This window comes from Amblyomma mixtum, chromosome 1 (assembly GCF_055824585.1).
Source record: "Amblyomma mixtum isolate Tamu chromosome 1, ASM5582458v1, whole genome shotgun sequence".
Taxonomy (NCBI): domain Eukaryota; kingdom Metazoa; phylum Arthropoda; class Arachnida; order Ixodida; family Ixodidae; genus Amblyomma; species Amblyomma mixtum.
The window spans coordinates 270,723,599-270,747,578 of record NC_143012.1 but is presented as its reverse complement, the minus strand read 5'-3'; the positions used below and the strand labels follow the sequence as shown (position 1 = coordinate 270,747,578).

The following is a 23,980-nucleotide window of genomic DNA, read 5'->3' as shown; positions in this document are numbered from 1 at the left end:
CTGATGTTAAAGAAATATGTCAATAGCAGAAAAAACCGCATATCTCTTTCCAATGAGCCGAAATGTCTGTATCGACATGCAAAATGGATCCCTCATTTCTACTCAAGGAAACACAGGAACGACTCAGGCAACGGGGTTGAGTGCGATAAAGTACACAAAATGACAGGGCAAGAATATAGCTACAAACAACCTTGGCCAAAAAAGCGCATATAAAGCATATAAGCTTGGAGAGAAACTGAGATGCATCGGCCACATATTAAGCACAAAAAAAAAACGCAAGAAAAACGTACGTGCGCAAGCAGTGAACAGTGTATGCAGGTAAGCGTACTAAGAAGGGCAGCGATGACAAAAAATACGTTCATATCTAAACACGTATTTAAAATAGAAATCAGTTTCAATTAACGAAAGCACAAACCTGCACCCTGTGTGCTTACGAGAACCTCTTCTCCGGGCTCCCCACTCCCCAGGCTGTTGAAGGCGGTCATGTAGAGGCGATACGTGGTGCCGCACTTGAGGCAGTCCAACACAAAGGGTTGACCCGTGGAATTCAGAGGCAGCTTCTTCCACTCCCCATGCACCGGCCCGTAGTGCAGTACGTACTCTGTCAGAAACACCGGCCGCACACATTACAGCCCAAAATAATTCGGTACTTTCGGTTTAATGTAAAGAATCATTCTAACGGTCTTTAGGGCACTCGGCTATTTTCACAAACTTTTATGAAAGTGAGGCGTCACTCTGAAGTATACTTATTACCCAATAATACTGCTATCGAAGCGATTCTAGGTAAATAATGTAAACACATGCACGTTCAGGAATCCTTTTATTCGGATTTGTTTTTAAATCAAAAGTCGAGTTATATAGACTAAGTGCACTGAATTTAATCCAGTTCTTATCTTACACAGGCGTTACAAGAGACACGAAAGACAACAAAATGGCTCCTCAGCGCCGTTTACTTCGCTTCTATTTTCTCATCACGTAGCGATGCTTGAAAATCTGTGACTCTACAAAATTTGCCTAGTCTACCTTTCAACTTGCACTCCTTAATCACGACACAAAGCACATTTGCTTAATCACATGTGAAGTTCAGTCGCTTAACAGTAGAGATGTAGTTTAATTCATTACTTTTATTTATATATTTTCTTTCTATCAAATACCGTCTCGTCCCTGCGAACTTTATTGTAACAACAAGCACAATAAACAGCACATAGGGTGTAATTAAAGCCACGCAATAGAACTGGATTTTAGCTTCAGTTTTCTGAAGATTGAGCACCAAACGCAACACTTGTTATGGTACTGTTATGGTACTAAGCTGATAACCCCAAAGACGCGAGTTTGATACCGTACGCGGCTGTCGTATTTCGATGGAGCGGAAATGCTAGAGACCCGTGTATTGGGGACTGTGAGTGCACGTTAAAGATCCCCAGGTGGTAAAATATTTTGAAGCCCTCCTGTACGGCGATCCTCATAGCCTGAGCCACTTTGGAACGTTATACCCCATTTTTATACAGGATAAAAATTAGTACTCGGGTAAACAAGAAAACAAAAAGAAGAGCACTCTTATGGAGCTTATAGTCGAAAGAAACACAAGTCATGGGCAAGAAAAGTAGCTACTAAATTTTTTTTAAACGCTCGGTATAGTCAGTGAGCACTGATCCGCTCCAAAATAATTACGGAAAAATGATGTAATTGAATTAAAGAATTATGCAAGCGATAAAACGACAAATTGGAACGCCCGCATTGCGCAGATGATCAGCGCGTAATAAAACATAAATGGGAGGAGAGAGAAAGAAGCTTTTCAAAGCCAGATTGAAGCTGCCGATGTTAAAGAAGAAACAGAGATGCAATATTTTCCTGCGCAATGAAGACTGGCTATTCAGAATGTGACTTTCCTCAATATGGCACTTGTGCGCTGAGAATTGAGAGGAATAATGCAAGTTTCACGGTTTTAACAGTTTCCAAAGCACATACGAGCGTCTTCATCTGAGAGATTGAAATTGATGCAGCGTAATCGCACTTTGAGCGAACATTTGATATATCAAGAAGGCGTTTGACTGTAGCAAGTAACTTAGAAAAAAATTGCTTACAGAGGAGCCGAAACGCCAGTTGTTGCTTCCAGCAATGTAGGTGACTTCCTGGTTCTGAAACTCAGACTTCAAATTTTTATTTCATTTGCATTGAATATTCAATTTATTTGTCTTCTGGGTCAATGAAAAAATTCACGAATACAGTATAAACATTATATGTATTTCCAGGTTGCTTAGTTGCCGATGTTTTATGCCTAATCTCTAAAATCTTTGATATAAATCACATGTTCAATGTTTTTTCTTACATTCTTTTTCGCATGGTGACAAAAAAAGAACTCAGAAAACTAAAACAAGCGTGGGAAGAAGCTGTACAAATTAACTGGAGCCTTTTCTTGTTCCTGTGTTCTAAGCGCGGCGAGTGGTTGATCGCTTTTCCACATGAACGTTGCCATATTGCTGTATCGCTGCTGTTACCTCTCGGAGCTTCAAAACATAATTACCAAACCACAAATTGCGTAGAGAATCTCAGTCATGCTTGGAGCTTCAGTACCTATACAGGCTCCCTTGTGCAATAGTTCCCCCAAATTTTCGTGTATTTACCTGGTGACGTGTGCATCAAACGTTGACTGTTTTCCGGCGCTGGCGACGCCTGTGATAACGATCGATACTAAAATCTTAGGCGGCACTGTGTTCGGATGCTACGCTTCAATATGATATCAGTCATCTAGGCGAGTATATGGGCTCTCACTACAGAAAAGACGGGGGGGGGGGGGGGCGCAGAACATGGTATCCAGTGAAGATGCCATTAAGCGTAGCCCTGCAGAGATCGTTGAGAGGGGGTGCAACCTCTGTTTGCGTAGGATGGCATTTGCGCGGCTGGAAGCGCGTAGACGAGACATGTCCTCCTGCCATCTTTGTTTGCACGCCGACGCTGCACCAACAGAGAAACCAGACCTGACGGCGCCGTGCCAGTATCAATAGGAGGAGTTCATTCGACCGTATTTACTGATGTGCAATGTCGTCTGGGAGGCAAACCCTTTACCAGCTCATACGAAAGCATCAGCATATGCTTGTATGAGACCAGACGTGTTTTTTTTTTTTTTGCAGATCGAAAATCTGGTGAAAAAAATGGTAGACAGCTGACCACCTAACGCGTAAAAGAAATCGAATTCTTCTTAAGATTGGCGGTGACATTTCAAGACTGCCTATCTCTAGTTGTTTTCATTTTATTTGTTTACCATCTATCCCTGATAGATGATTTTTTTTTCTTTCTCTACCGCCCGAGTGTCTGCATTCACATGTATTGCATTGCATCAGAACTCAGTATCACAAGCAGTCATCAAATCTTTCATCATCATCAACGTGATACGTGTGCCGTACCGGACGCCTCAAATCCCTTTCCGTGTCTGCTGAATAAACATTCCACTGTGGACTGAGACACTATTTTCATTTTCAGTGTGGCCACCTTGATGTTTCTGACGAAGCTTTTCCAATCTTGGGAAAAAATGTTTCTGTTGATTGATTTCTTACAGCAGGAGTCCTAAGATTGGCGAGTTTGCTGCAAAAGTTGGCAGTGGCTTAGCTCGGCTATCCTCCCACAGACATGTAATCAGGCATGCGACACAGCTGGCGAAGCGAGCGGAGGGGAGCGCAACGACGAGGCAAGCGGTGTGACGTCATACCAAACGGCGGCGGCGGCTCCGCGGCAAGGCGTGCGGTGTGACGTGGCGCGGCGAGCGCGCGACGTCCGCCAGCTGCGGCGGTTGCTAGGCAACGGCTCAAGGTTGGTCTCCATGCCTATCCATGGTAAAACAGCGCGGAAAAAACACGAGGACGGAACAAACACGACAACACGAGCGCTGACTTTCAACTGACGATTTATTACGCACATGTGTACATATATAGCATTCCCGCCAAACACTAAACAGAACAAAAAAACACTGCATCATCACTGAAAATATTAAATCTACATATCTACAAATGCATGCTCCAAAAAGGTGATTTCGCGGTTAGCCAGTGATAATGAGGGCTTACTAATGCATGCTGTACCCCCTTTGTCAATGTGATATGTCTCTACTATTTCCCTTACTATCTGATCCCTATGTTTGAAGATGACGGATGTCTGATGAAGCAATGGGGCGCACGTGTGCTCAGGTTGCCTGCAGTGAAGCGCCAAATTCGAACCGGCTGCCTTGTCCAAAGAATTATGGTGCTCCCTCAGGCGTTCGTTTAGACATCTCCCAGTCTGGCCAACATACCACCCACCGCAAGAAAGCGGAATCTTATAAACAACACCCTCGATGCACTCAACCCTCCTCTCTACGTGTGCTGTGGTACAACCACCACCGATCCTCCTTCCTAGTAGGGCCTCTCGCTTCCGCTGCACAGCTCGGCAAATGTTGCTTAATTTTCTGCGAGACGAAAATACCACATCAATTTGAAATTTTCGCCCCACTTTCTTCAGACGGTGTGAAAATGCGTGGACGTATGGGATGACAGCTATCTTCCGTCTGAAGAAAGTGGGGCAAAAGTTTCAAATTGATGTGGTATTTTCGTCTCGCAGAAAATTAAGCAACATTTGCCGAGCTGTGCAGCGGAAGCGAGAGGCCCTACTAGGAAGGAGGATCGGTGGTGGTTGTACCACAGCACACGTTGAGAGGAGGGTTGAGTGCATCGAGGGTGTTGTTTATAAGATTCCCCTTTCTTGCGGTGGCCGCCGCGGTGGCTCAGTGGCTATGGTGCTCGGCTGCTGGCCCGAAAGACGCGGGTTCGATCCCGGTCGCGGCGGCTGAATTTCTTTGGAGGAGAAATTCGAGGCCCGTGTACTGTGCGATGTCAGTGCACGTTAAAGAACCCCAGGTGGTCGAAATTTCCGGAGCCCTCCACTACGGCGTCTCTCATAGCCTCAGTCGCTTTGGGACGTTAAACCCCATAAACCAAACCAAACCTTTCTTGCGGTGGGTGGTATGTTGGCCAAACTGGGAGATGTCTAAACGAACGCCTGAGGGAGCACCATAATTCTTTGACAAGGCAGCCGGTTCGAATTTGGCGCTTCACTGCAGGCAAACTGAGCACACGTGCGCCCGATTGCTTGATCAGACATCCGTCATCTTCAAACATAAGGATCAGATAGTAAGGGAAATAGTAGAGGCATATCACATTGACAAAAGGGGTACAGCATGCATTAGTAAGCCCTCATTATCACTGGCTAACCGCGAAATCACCTTTTTGGAGCATGCATTTGTAGATATGTAGATTTAATATTTTCAGTGATGATGCAGTGTTTTTTTGTTCTGTTTAGTGTTTGGCGGGAATGCTATATATGTACACATGTGCGTAATAAATCGTCAGTTGAAAGTCAGCGCTCGTGTTGTCGTGTTTGTTCCGTCCTCGTGATTTTTCCGCGCTGTTTTGCCATGGATAGTAATAACCAACTTGCCCACCTTTCTGTACCTCTATGCCTCCTCGGAGCACCGCCGCAGCGAAATCGCAAGTTCGTGGCCAATGTAGCTTTTGTTGCAAAACTACAGTTTTAGTGCTGCTTCACAGCATTCAGATTCGTATACAACTGCTGTATTTACTAGAAATGAAAAACAAAGAGCATTTTTTTTTTACTAAGCTGAAACAATTTTGCACCTGTACATGCAGTCTTCTAATTTTGATCTGTGTATCTGACAGAACAGATGTAAACAATTTCGGATTACTGCTTTACGACCCCCAGGTTACCACAATTTGTAGTGTATTCCTCAAAACAGGACAGTATCCCTTCAACCCACAACAAGCAGAGAACCAAAGAAGTACAATGCTGATATCTACCTACGTATACATTGCAGTTTTAAACGTGATTCACACCATAAAATCAGTAATGTAGGTAGCAATTAACTTCGTTTAAAGTATAGAACTGCTATGTTCACGGCCTAAAAACCCTTCACTTACAAAGTGTACAAAGTTTACGCTTGTTTATAAAGTTCAACGTCTATATAGTAGCCAGCATTTCCGGTCAAAATGTTTGACGTCACTGAATGCGTGAAGGAAAAGGTTGCGCGAATACATGACTTCCAAGTCGGCGCCTAACAATTCCTGGTCTGTCCTCTTCTGACAAATTGGACGGGAAAAATAGGACAACGTTTGTTGGATAAAAACTTGTTTCGTATCTCGGAGCCATCGATTTCATTCGTGTGTATAGTTTGCTTTGATTTTGACCTGTATGTGTGAATAAGAGGGCTGTACAAGAAATATTTTAACTCGGCCCTGCACACCACCATTCTCTCACTTTCTTCAAAAGTCAAATCAAACTTCTAGCTGAAGTGCCTCTTGCCCTGAGGGTAAATAATTAAGTAATCTACCGCACGAACAGCGGGTATTAATCACGACAGGCTGTGTATCGGCAAGTGCCCCATGGAAGCAAAATAGAGAGGACAGAAGGCAGTGAGAAAGGGGCGTTAAGTTTCGCATAAAGAGATTTAGGGCCCGGTAGAAAATCGGTACTGCAATAGAGCCATAGGTGTCATACGGACCCCGTCCCGATAACTTCTCCATAAATTTTGTGGCGAAGCATTTGACATATTGCCCTGTTTTCCGCGCTGTGTGACCCTTCACTATACACTTTATATTACAAACAAAACAAATGCTTAAGCATTAGAAGTTATTATAGCGAATTAAGTGCACTCGCGAGTAAAAAAAGATTAGCACAATGACACCACTAAAGCGGCCAAAATCGCAACGTGCGGCTAGCGGGGCGCCGTGATTTGCGAACACACCTGGTACTTCCGTCATCGTCGTATTCTTGACAGCAGCGCCAAGAGTTGCTACCTGCCGATCCAGTGACACGCCACTAGTGCTAATCTCTTTTACTCGCGACTGTAAGTGTATGCGACATTGGGGATAACATTTACCTGTGGTTGAAAACTGCTCCTGCGGATTTTTTTCCCATTGAACTGAGAGGGATGATGATGATAGCGGTATGACTTTGACTGGAGGCGAAGTGGGCGGAGCTGAAAACGAGAAGCCAATAATCAGTCTCTGCCCGCTGTACTTTATCTACTCTACTACATGCCTAAATGCTGGCGTTGTAAAATGTCCGGGGAGTAGTTTATATTAATGTCATATGACGGTGCCATTTCACATCAGGCAGAACGGAATGCAGACCTGTTGCCCGTCATTAACACTCGAAAGTTAAATTAAAGAATGGATTCAAGTAGCGCTGAATGATGTCACAGCAGGTGGATGTCACGTAGTAACGCGCAAAATATTCGTCAAATATCTGTTCTCTGCCAAAATAAGATATAGTTTTTGCCATTCTGAACCTCCTCAATGCAAGAGTCCTAGCGCAACACATCTTAGAGGTTGAAATTACGCCTAACTGTTGTAGTTTCTCAGCAGGTGTTTATATGGGGTGACAAAAACATCTCTTCAAACGAAGCTTGCAGAACGTTATTAGGAAATAGTTGCGTAATATACACTGCAATAACAGTTCTAAATAATACTGAATGGCTCACCCGTCTCGAGAGTCGTAGCGATGACTTCGTCGGAAGCTGGTCCAATGCCGGCACTGTTGTAGGCTTGCACTACGACGCCGTACCTGGTGAGGCGGTGCAGGCTGGTCAGGTACGTGGTCTCCAGACCGTCCTCCTCTTGTACTTCAGATAGCATCTTTGCCGGTTCTAATAGTGAAAAAGCGGCCTTCCGGCGAGGTTCAACCTGCTTGAACTGGAAGCTGTCGTCGGTGTCGGCGACACGGTAACCGACACGGTATCCAAGAATGCTTCCATGCTGCCGCTCCTTGCTCGGCGCCTGTGCCCAGAAAAAGTTGTGATGGCAGGGAGGGCCACAGGCTTGGACAAATGCGACGAGTGTCGCTGCACCTTACTCATGGAGTGCGTAACAGCAAACTACTCCCGAGTACCGACGAGGAGGTAGGAGGTTCGCGAAATAACCAGTGTGTGTGTGTGTATGTGCGCGCGCGCACGTGTGTGTATGTGTGCGTGCGTGTGCGTGCGCGTGCGTGCGTGTGCGTGCGCGTGTGCGTGCGCGTGTGCGTGTGCGTGTGCGTGCGCGTGCGCGTGTGCGTGTGTGTGTGTGTGTGCGTGCGTGTGCGTGCGTGCGTGCGTGTGTGTGTGTGTGTGTGTGTGTGTGTGTGTGTGTGTGTGTGTGTGTGTGTGTGTGTGTGTGTGTGTGTGTGCGTGTGTGTGTGTGTGTGTGTGTGTGCGTGTGTGTGTGTGTGTGTGTGTGCATAAAAGTTTAGAGCCCAGGGGGTTTGCTTCTGGGCCACACTGCTTTTCTCGTAATGCGTCCTCAGCGTCCCAAATCTCCTGAAGGTAAGAAGATTTTTGGTCCTGCTCCCTCCGATGCGTAGGACTTCCACGAGTGCTGCAGGAGCGCCACGTTAGTGCTTAGAAGCAAACTTCTTGGGCTCTAAACTTTTGACAAAGGCTGTACATTTCGAGCAACTCGTATGATGGGCAGCTTTGACAGAAAAGGTGAGAAGCAAAGAGAATGCGAGCAGAAAAACGACGGTGTACAGCTCAGTCTATCCGATTGGTTGAGGCCACGGGGGCCGTATGGAAGGTATTGCTTAGCTATAGAGGAAGATTGGCACGGGAACGTCTAGCGAGCATGTGCCGCGTCTAGGATGTTGCAAACACCAAGCACCCACGAACAGCGGAAGCCCTTAAGGGGCTGGAAAAACCTTGAAGCATGCACAACCCTTCAATTTCAAGAAGTGGTGCTGCGCTCTTCTTTTACCACTCCGCCTAAAATAAAGACCAAGGTTTAAATTTCCAGACCAACTTTTGAAACAGGTTTCACTTGTCGAAGGCTTTTGTTGCTGTTTATTGCTGACATAACCCTTGCTGTCTTTTTTAAGGTAAAAAAGTTGTTTATGTCGGCGAGACAAGACATAAAAATTTAATAATGAAGAGTACACAAGAGCCAAAAATATCATAAATCTAGACGCACCCATATTCATCACCACTTATTACACACAGTACTTCCAGCTTTACAAATATATTTATTAAAAACATTGTCAGTGTTTGGTCAGAAAAGTAAGTATCGCGTGTAATAAAAATAATTCAGTTAAACAACATTATTTTATTCTTTCAAGATTAAAGGCTATGCTATGAACAAAATTCCGGAAAACGAGTTGTTCATTAACGCTCAGAGTTTAGTGAGATTAAAACTGGATATCAAGACGCTTTTTAGATATTGCATAATTTAGCAAACGGGGCCGCCAATGAAGCCGTTAGTCCAAGCTGGTGCAGCGAGTAATTCATTAATAGGTTGAGGAACGATTAGAAACTTTCCCCACAGAAATAAAACACGTTTTGTAATCGGGGAACCTCAAAGAATAAAAACAAAGTAGCACTACACCGCGTCCCTTACTTGTAAACGCTTACAAATTATTCCTCTTGGTTTCAGGGACAATATTCACAGCTTTGAAATCAGTACCGTATAGTGCTAAATCCACCCCATTCACCGAATAATGCAAACCTTTAGCTGCCTACAAAGCGGAAGTGTTACTTTCGCTTGGGGAAAGCGATTCCATTTATTGAATAATATATGAAGTTGACCAGTACCTTTTCACAAAATATAAGCGGAGTCAGCTTGGAGGCTAAGCAGCATATCTTGAGCAAACCGTGTCATTAAAATGGCGTCTGAACTTCTTTATTTCTTCCCCTCCATGTCATACACCACAAGAGAATAAGGTAGCGCCACTATGGCTGCTGCACCCACCTTCCATGAAACTTTGAGTGACTGCGAACCAGTAGTGTGGACGGTCAAAGATGAAGGCGCACCAGAGGGAGCTGTGTTCGGGACAGGGGAAAACAGAAAAAAAGAGTTGCGCCAAAATGCACTTCTGAAAACCGCTATAAACGTTGGAAAAGCGTTGGCAGTGCTAGGGTTAGGGTTACAAAAAAAAAAACTTTCTTCGTGCTACAGAACTAAAGCCAAGAGCCAAATCAAGAAAGAACAAACAATAGCCCGTACGTCAAAAGAGTGAAGGTTTTTTGTTGTTTTCTCTTACTTCAAACTGCCGCCGCAGTGGCTCAGTGGTTATGGTGCTCGGCTGCCGACCCGAAAGACGCGGGTTCGATCCCGGCAGCGGCGGTTGAATTTCTTTGGAGGAGAAATTCTAGAGGCCCGTGTACTGTGCGATGTCAGTGCCCGTTAAAGAACCCCAGGTGGTCGAAATTTCCGGAGCCCTCCACTACGACGTCTCTCATAGCCTTAGTCGCTTTGGGACGTTAAACCCCATAAACTAAACCAAACCATCTTACTTCAAACTGATTAAACTGGTGTAAAATAACAACATCGTGAAGCCTTGTTCTTACTGTCTGGGGTGAATTCATACGTCCAACAACGAGTACGGTGCATGTCGGGGACGCTCACCTTCTTCCCGAGTGGTCACCAGCACTTCGTCGCTTGGTCTACCGGGTCCTAGTGAATTCTCGGCAACGACGCGCATTGAGTACTGCCTCACCGGCTGCAGGCCACGCACGCTGGCCCTAGTGTCGGACCCCGGGACCACCAGTTGCGAGACTGGCCCGTTCCACGGATCTAAGCAAGACAGAAATGCGCACATGTACAGCGCATGAAGGTCCCGTTATGAGAAGGTACAATTCTCCAGAGTTCAGATCTAAAGCACAGCTGTAAGTAGCGCTTTTGCGCAGGTTTCACCTGCCTATCATAATCAGGGTTCCTATTTAGAGTCCTTGAATAGCACCGAAATACATAAAGTAAATCAACGTTGAAGTCCGGCTTTGCTTCATGAATTACTCAACGAATATCTCTAAGTTCGCCAGAGTCATCCGAGATTTATTCTTGGCGGGCGTCCCTAGGTGAAGCTGCTAGGCAAACAGAATATCTTTACGTCTATTTAATAAGCCTGCGGATGCAGAAAATCACGTCATGCATTGTCAGCGTTACTTTTTGTACATAGTGTAACTGTCTCGGTGGGCGTCGAAAGGCAAAACAAGGAAAGAATGACTTTCATATGCCAGTAGAGGTCTGTAACAAATATTTAACGCGGCGAAGCTTTTTATAGCATCATGATTTAAACAGCTTTTAAGAAGATTGTTTTTCGTTCAATATCCTTGAATAATGTTCTATTGTCGCAAGTTATGGCTATCTATACTGCAGGCGTTCTCTCTATTTGAATACAATAATAAGCTCCCTAATTTTTTTGCACTGAACAACGCAATGAGGCTGCTTTTTATTGTGCAGAACAAAAAAAAACTAACTTTTTCGCTTTTCCGGTCCGGAAAAAAAAAAAGCTCTCATATTGGATTCGTATTTTTTGGAGAATGTGGAAGGCGATGCAAATTCTGTACGCCTGATTAAGCTCAGAAATAAAATCTCATTGCTACTAATATTAGAACCGTTTCGATTGTTTCTCTTTTTTTACATAATCCAGGATACCATTGAAAAACTTTCTTTTCGGCCATATGGTCTGAAGATATTTTTTGCCTTTAGAAAAATGTGCTCTGGTTGCTTTACCACGCATTGAAACACCATTTCCCGGCTGCGCTCCTCACCTTTTTCCAGCTTGTGCTGCAAGATGTAGCGCGTTAAGGGGCTGTTGCCATTGTAAGGAGTCTGCCACTGTACGGTTGCGGAACGACTCGTGTAGTTTGTCACCACTACCCCTGTTGGACCGTCGGGGGGCTCTGGAAGAGCAGTGATAACGGCAAGTACATAAACGTTACGTTACTGTAGACCAAGTGCATAAATATTGCATGTATCTAAAATAGAACGCCAGTACAAGCCCTTGCCGAGCCGCCGCGGTGTCTCAGTGGTTATGGTACTCGCCTGCCGACCCGTAAGATATGGGTTCGATCCCGCCCACAGAAATCGTATTTAAATGAACGCGAAATGCTAGAAGCCTGTGTATTGTACAATGCCAGTGCATGTTAAAGAACCCAAGGTGGTAGAAATTTCCTGTACCCTCCACTACGATGTTTCTCATAGCCTGAGTCGCTTTGGGACGTAAAACCCCAATAAACCAAACCGCACAAGCTATAGCTGTTGGTCTCTCGTCAATATGCCTTACCTTTATGGGCTTGGTCTCCACTAAGCTGTACACTATTTTTTCTAACGGCGTGCATTACTAAAACATTAACACCTCATTGCAACAGTCATGAATACCGTTTTTCATCGTCATACGGTAATTCATTCGGTACTGAAACTGATATAGCATGAATCTCAGATGATCTGAGAGCCAGAGCGTGAAGTGTCACAGTGATGCCGGAATGTTTAGCGAATGAGAGGAGGAGATGGTACGGACGCGGTGGAGCAACAACTTCTGTCCACGCCACTCATGAGCAAAGAAAGGCTTACGCCTTAAAAAAATTCAGGTGGGCACGTTGTTGACCTAAAGTGCGGTGAGGCGAAAGCCTTAAGTGCGGTGTTGCTGTTTGTGTCACTGAAGTGGGGTTACCATGTTAAGTACACAATTGTTTTTTAATCGTAAATACTGGAAACACTGGAGTGTGTTTGGGAGGCATCCGTCTGATTCGACGCCTTTCTGCAAACACTGCCCAGCGTCCTAGACATATGTTAGGGTGGGCTGTCTAAAATGAAAGTAAAATAATAGAGCCCGGCCCGCACCGCTTAGAGCACAACGGGCTTAGCGTCCTAGACAGATGTTAGGTTGGGCTTATCTAAAAGGAAAGTAAAATAATAAAGCCCGGCCCGCACCGCTTAAAGCACAACGGGCTTAACGTCCTAGACAAGGAGAACTACATATGCGTTGACAGGAAGTAGCGTAATGAAAGAAAAAAAAAAAAGACAGGAACTAGCGTAGCCATTAGCACGCTCGGCTGCGGAACGGAAGGATGGTGATTCGAATCCTATCGTGTACAAAGGTTTCTTTTTTTCTGCTCTGACTAGAACAGCGTGACACCTCTGCTGACAAACTTCTGTCGACAACGATGAGGCATTAAAGGCTTTAATGCCAACCAACCAACCAACGGCCATTGCCTGAGGCAGCGAATATCAGCGCTAGGCGGCTGTGTGAAGTGCTGAACCAATTTTCGCGTAGAAGGCATGTTCCTGCAAGACAACACAAGGCATACGGAGACTATCTCGAAACTCACCGCCACCACGCACCAGATCATTCAACTCATCCAACGCATAGCCAATAAACACCGCGTCATGCATGCGCGAACACGATCTCCGAAGACTGGTATAGGTATTCGGGATAAGCTGGATGCTATACTCCCTGCCCTACCTCAACCTTACCAAAACGGAGGCAGAAAAGGTAGATGCACAAATCAGACACGCCTACAAAGCAGCCTTAAGTCTGCCCAAGCGCACCCCCATCTTTCGTCTCTTATGCGTGCGAGTCTCCAACACGCGGAGTGAGCTGACGGAAGCACACCGCATAGCCCAGATAGACAGACGGACGTCCACTACCGCTGGGCGCCACATTCTAGCCTCACTCCAGCACCGACCGATCGGTCCACCTCCCATTAACTCCCACAATGCTCCGCAATACGTCAGGGACCATCTCACTATTCACCCCGTACCTAAAAACATGCATCCAGTCGACCACCAGGCTCGACGGGCAGCCCGCGCCTTGCATAAAGCACATGAAAATGAACGAAATAGTCTACGTAGATGCCGCAGAGTAGACCAAACCCTCACCTTACGCCCTTTGCGTACTCTCGAACAACCTAAAAAGCACAAGCTCGATTAGGGCAAACACTTCGATATAAGCCAAAGAAGCAGCCATCGGGATAGCGATATCGCCTTTCACTGCCACTCTTATCCTGAGCGATTCCAAAACCATCATTCAAAATTTTACCGCGGGCAGATACATTCTGCCGCCTAAAAAATTCTCATCTCCAACCCCCAACTACCTCGCCCCATCCAAATAGTCTGGGTACCGGCCCATTAGGGCAATCCCGGTAAAGAAGCGGCCCATTCCGCTGCTCGAGCGCACGTCAACCGAGCGGCGTGTACCGGAGACCCAGGCAGCGCGAGAGACCGGCTCATCACATATCACGACATAACGCTACACTACCGCGAAGAAAGTTCCACTTTACGCCCCGCCACACACATCCCTGACAAAACAACAGCAGACGACCTGGCGACAGCTCCACACACACCTTTCCCTCCCCAGCGCTACTTGCGCTTTCTTCCTTTCTACTCGCACCTCCAAATGTTCTCTCTGTGGGGCTCCGAGAGCCACATTCGACCACATTATGTTCATCTGCCGACAGCTGCAAGCACCGGCCCTATGGGCCCTCGCGGACTCGGAGGGGTGGGAGGTCGTGGCCTCCATGCAGCTCCGACACTGCCTCGCAACTGAGGCTGGTGCAGTGGGCAGAGAAGGTCGCCGTCAGACACGGGCTGCCGGCCACCACCCACGACCAGGAGCCAGCGCACCTATGAAATTGTGAGCTATAAGGACTCCACCAATAAAGAAGTTTTTCACCACCACCACGTTAACCAATATTAATGCATCATTTTCCGAGCCAGCGTTCCATGTCATTGACCCGACGCGAGCTGAGACAAGTGCTGACGAGCCTCGCTATTCCAACTAACCGCGTGTTCTTGCCTTGAACACTCTTGAAGGGTCGCTAACCCGTGCTCTTCCCCAGCCGAACTCCGTGTGGAGGGCGTTTCTAAAGTGGTTCATGTCAACGACGTAAGTACGCGCCGTGTTCAGAGTCAACCCGCCAGAGCAGGTTTTTCCGCACGACGGCGTTCTTCATTGTCCAAGGCACTGTTTTCGCCGCAACTGACCTGCCACGCTGACACGCCGCGTCTTCGTGTGCACGGACCATCGCCACCCCAGAGCAATATGGCTCTGCGCTTTAGATGTGTGGCTGGCAGTCGGCACCTGTGACATACGAATGTTGCATTGGGACGAGTCATTTTGTTACGGGTCACATTTTCACGTGTCACGTGTCACCTTAGCATCTCCTACACACTCCTTCTGTTTCTCCTTTACTCTCTCCCTCTTCTGCTTAGCACCTTAGAACAGAGATCATATAATCGCTCACGCGCTACGTGGACACTATCATCGCGAAACTGGGGAAGCTTCCAACTTACAGTTAAAGCTCTATCAAAGGAAACTAGTTGAGTTCCCGCGGAACAATGTCTGTGGTCTGTTGGCTGAGCAGACCGCAAGTGAAGGCCCAGCAGGTCGTATGCTGGCCGGTTGCGCGTTTGAAGCCGCTTTCCAAGGGAACAACAGCAGCGTTTCCCCGGCAACGCCGAGCAAAAGCTGTTGATCAAATACAGACGAGGCAGCGCACATGAGCGAAGAATGAATACACCGTCCTCAAAAAATGAGCCGACACTGAAGCAGCGATCGAAAATCAAGCGTAAATCACATAAGTCGCTGGTTCGAATCTCTGCTGCAAGCTTGTACGTTTATGCTGCACGAAACGCGAAATCGTATGCCACCACCCCAGACACACTGCAAGAAACGGCTGAGCCGCAATATTCATATGAAAAATTCGTAAAAACGTGAGATTGCGGATACATAGGTGGCCAGTTCAAATCCCTGCCTCGAGTTAGGCTCTAAGTTAGCCAATAAGTTGATGCTGCACCAATCACTGAATCGTTTGACACCATACGTGGCATTCTGCGGCAAACGGTTGGCCCTCAAATTTTACGCGGATGTCGGGCCCTACTTTGACTTCTGCCACACAGCGATATATATTATTGATGGTCATGCCGAATCGACATAGTTTCGTTTTGAATTGAGGTGCTCGGGCCTGTGATGTTGTGGTGCTTCCGCCTGTTAGTCCATTAAGTAACCACTTCGGTTACCATGGCAACCGCTGGTACACAATATCGTTGCTATGCAGGCCTTCATCTTAGTTTCCATCCGTGGAATAGCATAACACCCTAAAATTTTCGCCATCTACACGACACATCAGCTCAGAGTCGCAAGGCTGGCATCATAATAGCACGACTGGGCAAAACGTCGATATTTCTACGTCGATATTTCTACCACAGAGAGCGACCACGTTTACAACCTCAATTCCACCTGTCTTCTTGCCGGATCCACTGTTTAACGAGGCGAGTTCGCGTTCTTTACTCCAACTTCGTACATCGTCTAAAGCTACAACACACGCCGTGGCCAACGTCGGTCTGAAGATTCTTCATGATTATACCGCGCCATTAATCAGCCATGCCCCAAAGATACCCGCTGCTAACGGCTTCTGCTGATAGCGTGCATGGCAGCAGCTAGCAGAGTGTGCCGTTCTATTCGATTCAAGAGAAGAAAGAAATAAGAACACAATTTAGTTGTAATTGGGCATCTAAAATTATTGCATTACTCAGGCTATTAGAATGATCCCTATATAAATAAATTGAGTTCAGTTCTTTGTAACGGTGGCTCAGTGGTAAGGCGCTCGCCTACCGAGCCAGAGTACCCGAGTTCGAACCCCACCGTGGCAGCCGCGTTTCGATGGAGGTAAAACGCAAGAGGCACCCGTGTGCTGTGGGATGTCAGTACACGTTAAAGATCCCCAGGGGGTCGAAATTATTACGGAGACCTCGACGACGCAACTCTTTCTCTCTTTCTCTTCACTCCTACCTTCCTCCCTTCCCTTACGCCGCGGTTCAGGTGTCCACCGAGTTATGTTAGACAAATATTGCGCCATTTCCTGTCCTCAAAAACCAATTTACCAATTTATTTTTTATTGCTGGCGACAAGACTCGGCATTCAATTGCAGATCGAGTACTTCAAGTACAGTTTCGCTTTGATAACTTTGCTTTGAGTACACAATAGACGCGGGTTGCAAGATGTTTCGGTACTGTGAAAGCGCGGCAGGTTTGGGTGAAACAAAAAAAAAATAGAACCAACACAACCAGTCGCAGCTAGAAGATTACAGACAACAAAGGAGCAAACAAGCTCATCACTTGAAGTTGCTCTCGAAGCGTGTGGTGGTAAATATCCAAACTGCGTTGTCGGTAAAGGCTCGAGAGGCTCATGTTCGCTATTTAACAGGTCATGGTTTTACCCAGAAGAATGACAAAAACGCCAATAGATCTAAGCTTACCGGCTTAGTTCACTGACCAGCGAAACCTAACTGGCATTAGAGGCCGAGAGGTAAGGAGTGGCAGGCCCATTTTGACGTTTCAGAGGCGACCGCCCCCGTTGAGCGTCTCATGGGCATGTTTCGGCGTCTATAAGCTCCCGTGTTCATTTGGTCTATTTCATTTGCTGTATTCAATTCGATCGCGCTTAGGGCACAGTTCGCAGACTCCAGGGAATGCTTGCACGACTCTGACTGTGACTGAGGAAGAACAGAAACCAAATTGCACGGGTCTACCCACTGGCTCGCGCTGAGCCACAGTCGCTGCGATGTGCAGACAGAAGAGAGTTGAGAGAACGTGAGAAAAATAGTGCACGAAGAAACTAGTCCAGCTTTGGTAATCGACACTGTTTTTTTTATTTTTTAGAGGGAAGGAAATGGAGTAGTAATTCTCTCACGTCGCGGTGAATACCCAAACCGCACCGTAAAGGAAGGGAGGAAGGTGAAAGTGAAATTATAAAGACAGAGAGGCATGCCGTACTGGAGGACTCCGGAATAAATTCGACCACAGGGGGATCATTAACATGCACAAGTAAGCTGAACTGGGCTAGTCGGAGCAATTGCATCTTCGAAAAACGTAGCGCGAAACACAAGACACAGGTAAGGTGAAGACAGGACACGAGCGCTTCTCACGACTAAATTTTTATTAGGAAGGATAACAGAATATATACCATAGATATGGAGGCGAATAGAAAGAAGGAAACAACAAAATAACAACTCAAAAACAAGAACAAGACGAGGAGATAAGAGGTCGGCGATGGAAGCAGGTACATAGCATTGCAATATAAAACACGTGCACAGTTACTTGACAACCGATTGGAGGTACACAATCTCATTAACATGTACTGGCATTGCACTGCGCACAGGAAATTTGAACTGGTTTTTAAGTGAAGGAAATGGTGCAGTAATTATCTCACATCTCGGTAGACACCGGAAACGAGCCGTAAGGGAAGGGAGGAAACTGGAAACGAAATAAGAACGAGGTGCCGCAGTGGGGATCTCCAGAATGATTTCGGCCACCCCATGGTATTCAGAGTGGACTAACTTCGCACAGCATATGGGAGACTTCGCATTTCGCCTCCATCGAAGCGCGGCCGCTGCGGCCGGGTTCTAACCCGGGGAGTGTAGGCCACGAAAGAAAAAAGAGGTGCCTTAATGGAGGGCTCCAGAATAATTTTAACCACCTGGGGATCTTTAACGTCTACTCACATCGCACAGCACATGGGCACCTTTTGCGTTTCACCTCCATTAAAACGCGGTGAACCCGCAGTGAACGCGTGTATTCCGGCTCAGTAGACGTGCGCCTCAGCCATAAAGCTCCTACGGTGGTTTAGAATGCATTGATTCAGAGGGACGGAAAGACGCATAACTGGCTTCCTTTGTAGGTGCACACCTCAATCGTGCTTTGAGCTACGTGGCAGTGCTGTCGACCACCTATAGAAATGCGTAACGTGCGTTCCACGGCTGCAGTTGTAACACCTGAATTGCTTCTACTAAATGGCTTGTACGAAGCTATGACAGCTTTCGCGGTAATAATTGCAAGGAACACATAACATCCGCCTTAATGATATGGCGCGATAGAGTTAACGAGTTAATGACTATATATGCGGAATTGGTCATTCTCAAGTTCACATTGATATGTTCCTGGGAGTCCTGATAACGTTCCTTGTGCAATGGTGCACCGGCTGAGTGATGCGCCACTGTCTAGCGATTGCAGGTGCTGCCACCGGCCAGTCTTGTGAGACCCAAGATGCTCTTTCCGAGCAACCTCTCACCATCAAGCATTACCTGAACTCCCACCAGCCTTTGCGGTTAGTTTGTTTTCTAACAATCCGGTGGATAGGTTGTGATGACCCTATGTTGTGACCTAGGTTGCCCACCTAGGTGGCTTCTCCGGTTGTGGCTGCCTCCGCCAGCCTACGCCACCCTTTTTATCGTTCACAACGCCGACAGTGCCGACAGCGCTGACGCCAAAAACCCCCACACCGGATTTTCTGCATAACGAGGTCTTTAACGCTAGCATGTTAAAATGTAAAAAATAAATCATCATGTCTTATCTTATTATTATTTTATTATTCGTATTCTGTTACTTGGAATCAAATGCTTCTGGAGGAAAGACCATTGTGCTATCCCTGCGCTACCGGCGCTTCTAGAGCCCTCTGTCCACCCTTTTATCGTAAACTGGAGTCGCAAAATATCGTCCAGGTCATGCGGAGCGGTGGCCTGCTCTTAACGATCGCAATGGCGGGTGATTCTAAATCGCTGCTGGCTTCGATTCTCCAATGTCGTTCGTCGCCAAGCACAGCCAGACCTAATCGGCTACCGTAGCGAGTCCTCGGAATAAATCTAGGCCCGTTAACTCGAGTAGGCGTATCTGCGTGCGTGCGTGCGAGCCACGCGGAAGACTGGTAGCCACCAGCAGGCTCTGGAAGTGAGATGGGCTGGCACCTTTAATTTTCACAAAGTGGAATCGGCGCAAGGGAAGCTGAGGGGGTGAGGCACATCGATTTCCTTTTTCCTTCTTCCAATCGCGGTCGAGTTTTTGCTAAGTCTTCTTGCGTGCTTCTGCCTTTGGCTGTGCTTCTTATTCTGTCAAACTTCATATCAGCCCTACTGCTTTCTCTCCTGCCTTGGCGCTAATATTTTAGTATCCTATAGATATCTTTTCATCCGGCGTCATTGTTTGTCCATTCAGGATATTTGCATTGTGCTCTACTCGTTGCTCAAATCAAGAGGTGGCTTAAAAGATTTTATTTTGTCATTATGTCCCTAATTTATTTTACCACGCGGGTATTAAAACATTCCGCAGCTTCGCTATTTTAAACGAGCGGACAATAAATGCGTGAGTGTATGGGAGGCAAACGGTAAATTTTTAATCTTTTAATAAGTGAGGCAGCTTTATACTTATGACATGATGACATGCGCTTCATGCTTTCTGCTAAAATAATTAAAAGTGAGCATTGCAGACTTCGGACTGGTTACTACACTGAAAATGCTGCATTGATTATGAATGGTTTATGTGGTCAACCCCCGTTACCTGCCTTCCTTTTTTTTTTCGAAAACAGAAATAATGATAATAACGTCACAGTGACCTAATGTGCGGCACCGAAAGCATTCAATAATGTGCACAGCGATATTATATGTTTGTACAATTTTTCAATGCCCAGAAATACGAACCAATATATGATGACAATAGAAAACATATGGTGGTACGAACGGCCTCATTCAAACAATGATTTGAAGCATAACTGCGAGGCGTTTGCACTAGTTTCTGCCTCCATAATTATTCGTGGCTCTAATATGCATTGCGCTTTTCCCACACAACTTGTAGTCTTCCTCCAGAAACTTTATTATAAGAAATTAATGACTGGATAACAGTTTAGTGCCAGGATTAATACCGTCAGTATTAACATATGTACCATCAAGATTCGTCCCTTTAATATACGCAGAACGATAGCACAGTTTGTCTACCGTCCTCGATAAGCACTCCTCGTTAAGCACTGTAGACAAACCAGCAGTCCTGGTTAAGCAGATGGATAGATTACTGGAGAAACAGGCAGAACACAAGACATTATTAAGCAGGAAGCGACGCAGACAGCTAGGGTTTGTGTGTGTATCGCTTCTTCTTACTTAGTAATGACTTGTCTGCTGTATTTTATTCATTAATGAACCTTTGCCGACTAGATCAGCTCTCGATTCTTGGTCAAATGACCGAAGAGCTGCTTGTGATTGCTCTCGTCTAACTGGTTTATTAGTGCCCCGTGGCTTTTAGTTTTCTTCTGGCGATAACATAGGCAGCAAGCTGACCACGGACTTCCCGTGGTTGCGCGGCACATACTGTGAAATATTAATAAGTGGCATTGTGTACGTTATAACAAAGAACATAAGTAAAAAGGCAAAGAGACTGCGGAGGTTCAGGCTAGGAATAACAGACGTAGCTAATAAGGAAGAATTTGTTAGAAACACTGACCTTGGACGATGACTTGGAAATGAGTGGAATCCTCTCCGTAAGAGTTTTTGGCTTTGCAGGAATAGACGCCAGAGTCGTTTCGAGTTGTTTGGGAAATCTTCAGCTCCGATCGAAACTCACCATCTGAATTTCCTCCTTCTTTTATTTCGTACCTTTGGGAAAAATTCAGAAATGTATGCTCATAAAGCGGTGCATGAACACGGATACTTTCAATTTTCGCAAGGAAGCCGCTAAGTCGACGAATTTCCTGATGGATCAAGCTCACCTTTCACAGCAACTTTCGCTCAAAAATCAACACAGTAAAAAAGAAACATTCTTCCTCGACTAACAGTTTACACCCTGTAGTAGTATGCAACAAAAATTGCAATTTTTTTTTCTACTTTTCAGGCTTCTCGGTAGCACGTAATTACCGCTACGGGCTTGATGCCTTTTAAGCTAAAAAAAAAACAATTAATTTAGTAGCTTTTAGGTTCCGAGCCCGCAGCAAGCGCTGCACATTGTGCGCTTAACATGTGAGAGCTTGTTCCCAGAAAGCAAAATATTAAGCTGGGTGAAAACGCCCAGATTTCCCGTTTTTTTTTTAGGTTCCGTCTTGACCCGTGACATTCACAGAAGAGTGTAAGTCTGCATGACTTCAGCACCAACACTAACAACGGAAATACAAAAAACTTTGAACTTGCTAGTAAAAGATTACCTTCATTGTATCGATCACAACTTTAACTTTTAGAGAAAATGTGGTGACAAATACAGAAGGAATAAAAAAAATCACAATGTGTGAATGGGAAAACATTTTTTTGCCTTTCATTGTCAAGCGGTTTCTGGTTTGTCTCCCAAGAGTAGAGCATTGGAGGGTCGCCGAGAGCTAGGCAGCTTGCGTAGAAATCTTCGCCCTTCCTGATGAGGAAACTTCGGTGCTTGACTTCGAACCTGGGTGGAACTGCATTGAAGATATGGAAACGGCCACAACACAAAACATGTGTTTGGGCCAATTACGCAATTCGGTGGACATATGCAACAAGAATATTTTCACTAAATACATCCGTACAATACCACACCATTTTCTTTGCTGCAAACCGCAAACTGTGCTAAAGCTAGTGCTAAAACTTTTCCATTTCTGTGTCAGAAGTTATATCGGAGAAGACATGTGATTACGTGTTACACGTGTGTAAGTTGAGCAACAGCCGGACGTTATATTTTCTTGCGAATGTATGCACCAGTCAAGTGGCATGTCTTTAATTTAGAACAATTAAACGGCTAAAGATGCATCGCTAGTCTTATTTCTATCGAAGCTCGTTACCGAAAGATGTTTTACTAAAAGCTTTCACTTTTGACACATAACAGGTGGAATATTACTCGAGAACTTACGCCTCCATCGTAACGATACTGTCGAGATGTACGAAATCAAACTTTGTATCTAGAATCAAACGAAGCATGACTCAGGTATCATTACTTAACTTTGCCATTGCTTTGTTTTTCTCACGGCAACTTCCCGCCGTTTACGAACACGGAATATGTCACTATGAAAACAAAAAGTTGTGACCCGGAAAAAGGAGTCAACTGGAACGATGTGATTATGGTTGCATTTAAGTTAGCGGTTCCGAAAGTCAAAGAGAGCTTGCATCTCCAATAACCTCACCCTGTGGGTTATTTTGTGGAACATTTTTAGTTTAATTCATTTATCCTATTTATATCAGGAAATTAAAATATTATCAATGGTCCCTTTGAAATTTAATCAGTTTACTAGTTCCTTTAAGAATGAGCGCAACAATAACTGACACAGACGCAGTTCTTAGTGTCAGAAAGAGCAAGTTCAAGCGCATAGCTGGCCGCTCTAAGCGGAATTATAAGGTGAAAGTAGCCATTGCTGCCTGCATACTCACCTTGCACATTCAGGTAGGCCACTTTGCTGATCCCAGCTCCGATACCGTTGTGTGCTTCGCACAAATAAAACCCTCGATCAGATTCTTCCACTTCCCCGATCTGTAGGCTACCATTGACAAAATGGTGGTTGCGAAAGTTGTAGTGCACGTACGAGAAATTTCGAGGCTGGTTTCCTAAACAGGAAGAGCATTAGATATTTCCGTTATAGATTGCGGAAAATAAAATTTGCCATTTTTTCTGCATGCCACGCAAGACAACCTGCAATTGAACTGATTCAAATATTGAGCGAATACGATATTTCCATTTAACTAAGTGTGAAAAGGGTTTGGCGCTTCGAATGTCATTTATTACCATTTCCTCAAAGAGGAGCGACACTAAAATTCTCATGAGAATTATATAAGGCTGACTTTTTTGCAACGAAAGAACCCTTTTAAGGAGCTATCAGATTGCGCGCTGAAAATTCAGTATATCTGTTTGAAATCATTTTTCCTAGTGCTAAATGAACACAAAAATGGTTTCAAATGTTTTCCAACTAGCCCAAGTTTCCGCCTTAATCAGTATATCTGCTTCCATCCAACGTGAAACCTTCCTTTTTGATCATGATACAAATGCTTTATTTACCTTCTAGATACCACTGCTTCACTCGGAAAAGGTGTTATGGCCAAAACAGATGTTAGCAGTAAAAATGCACGGCATTGCGGTACTCGCCTTGGATCTTCTATTTCCTAATTCATGGCAACATTTTCAGTCCACAGCAGTTTACAACATTGTATAAAAGTATATAGGCGCGACATCAAGTAAACAAGACACTACAAAGAAGAATTTTCTTACTTTCACCTTTCTTCCAAGTTACAGAAGGAGTCGGATAGCCGTCCGATGAGCAGTGTAAGAAAACAGAGGCCCCTAGAATGGCTGAGATATTTTGCGGCTCTGTCTTCCAACGAGGACTCACTTGAACAGGAAAGGAGACAGAAAAGTAAAAGAACAAAATTCACACATAGAAGGAACCCGACGACCTTTATTGTTCAAATCTTAGTCGCGAAGGTTCT

The 23,980-nt window shown here is 45.4% G+C and overlaps 1 protein-coding gene across 1 annotated transcript in view; it reads right to left on the bottom strand.

Moving 5' to 3' along the window:
- Positions 1 to 23,980, bottom strand: part of LOC149371675 (cell adhesion molecule Dscam1-like) — a 94,944-nt gene that overhangs the window by 5,730 nt on the left and 65,234 nt on the right. The window contains exons 12-21 of the mRNA XM_089585223.1: positions 23,763 to 23,882; positions 22,931 to 23,104; positions 21,849 to 21,987; positions 21,051 to 21,202; positions 11,558 to 11,689; positions 10,413 to 10,580; positions 9,756 to 9,826; positions 7,523 to 7,817; positions 6,920 to 7,018; positions 416 to 601 (exon numbers count right to left, since the gene is read on the bottom strand). Coding sequence (XP_089441349.1) covers positions 416 to 601; positions 6,920 to 7,018; positions 7,523 to 7,817; positions 9,756 to 9,826; positions 10,413 to 10,580; positions 11,558 to 11,689; positions 21,051 to 21,202; positions 21,849 to 21,987; positions 22,931 to 23,104; positions 23,763 to 23,882 — 1,536 coding nt within the window. The remainder of the gene's footprint in view (positions 1 to 415; positions 602 to 6,919; positions 7,019 to 7,522; positions 7,818 to 9,755; positions 9,827 to 10,412; positions 10,581 to 11,557; positions 11,690 to 21,050; positions 21,203 to 21,848; positions 21,988 to 22,930; positions 23,105 to 23,762; positions 23,883 to 23,980) is intronic.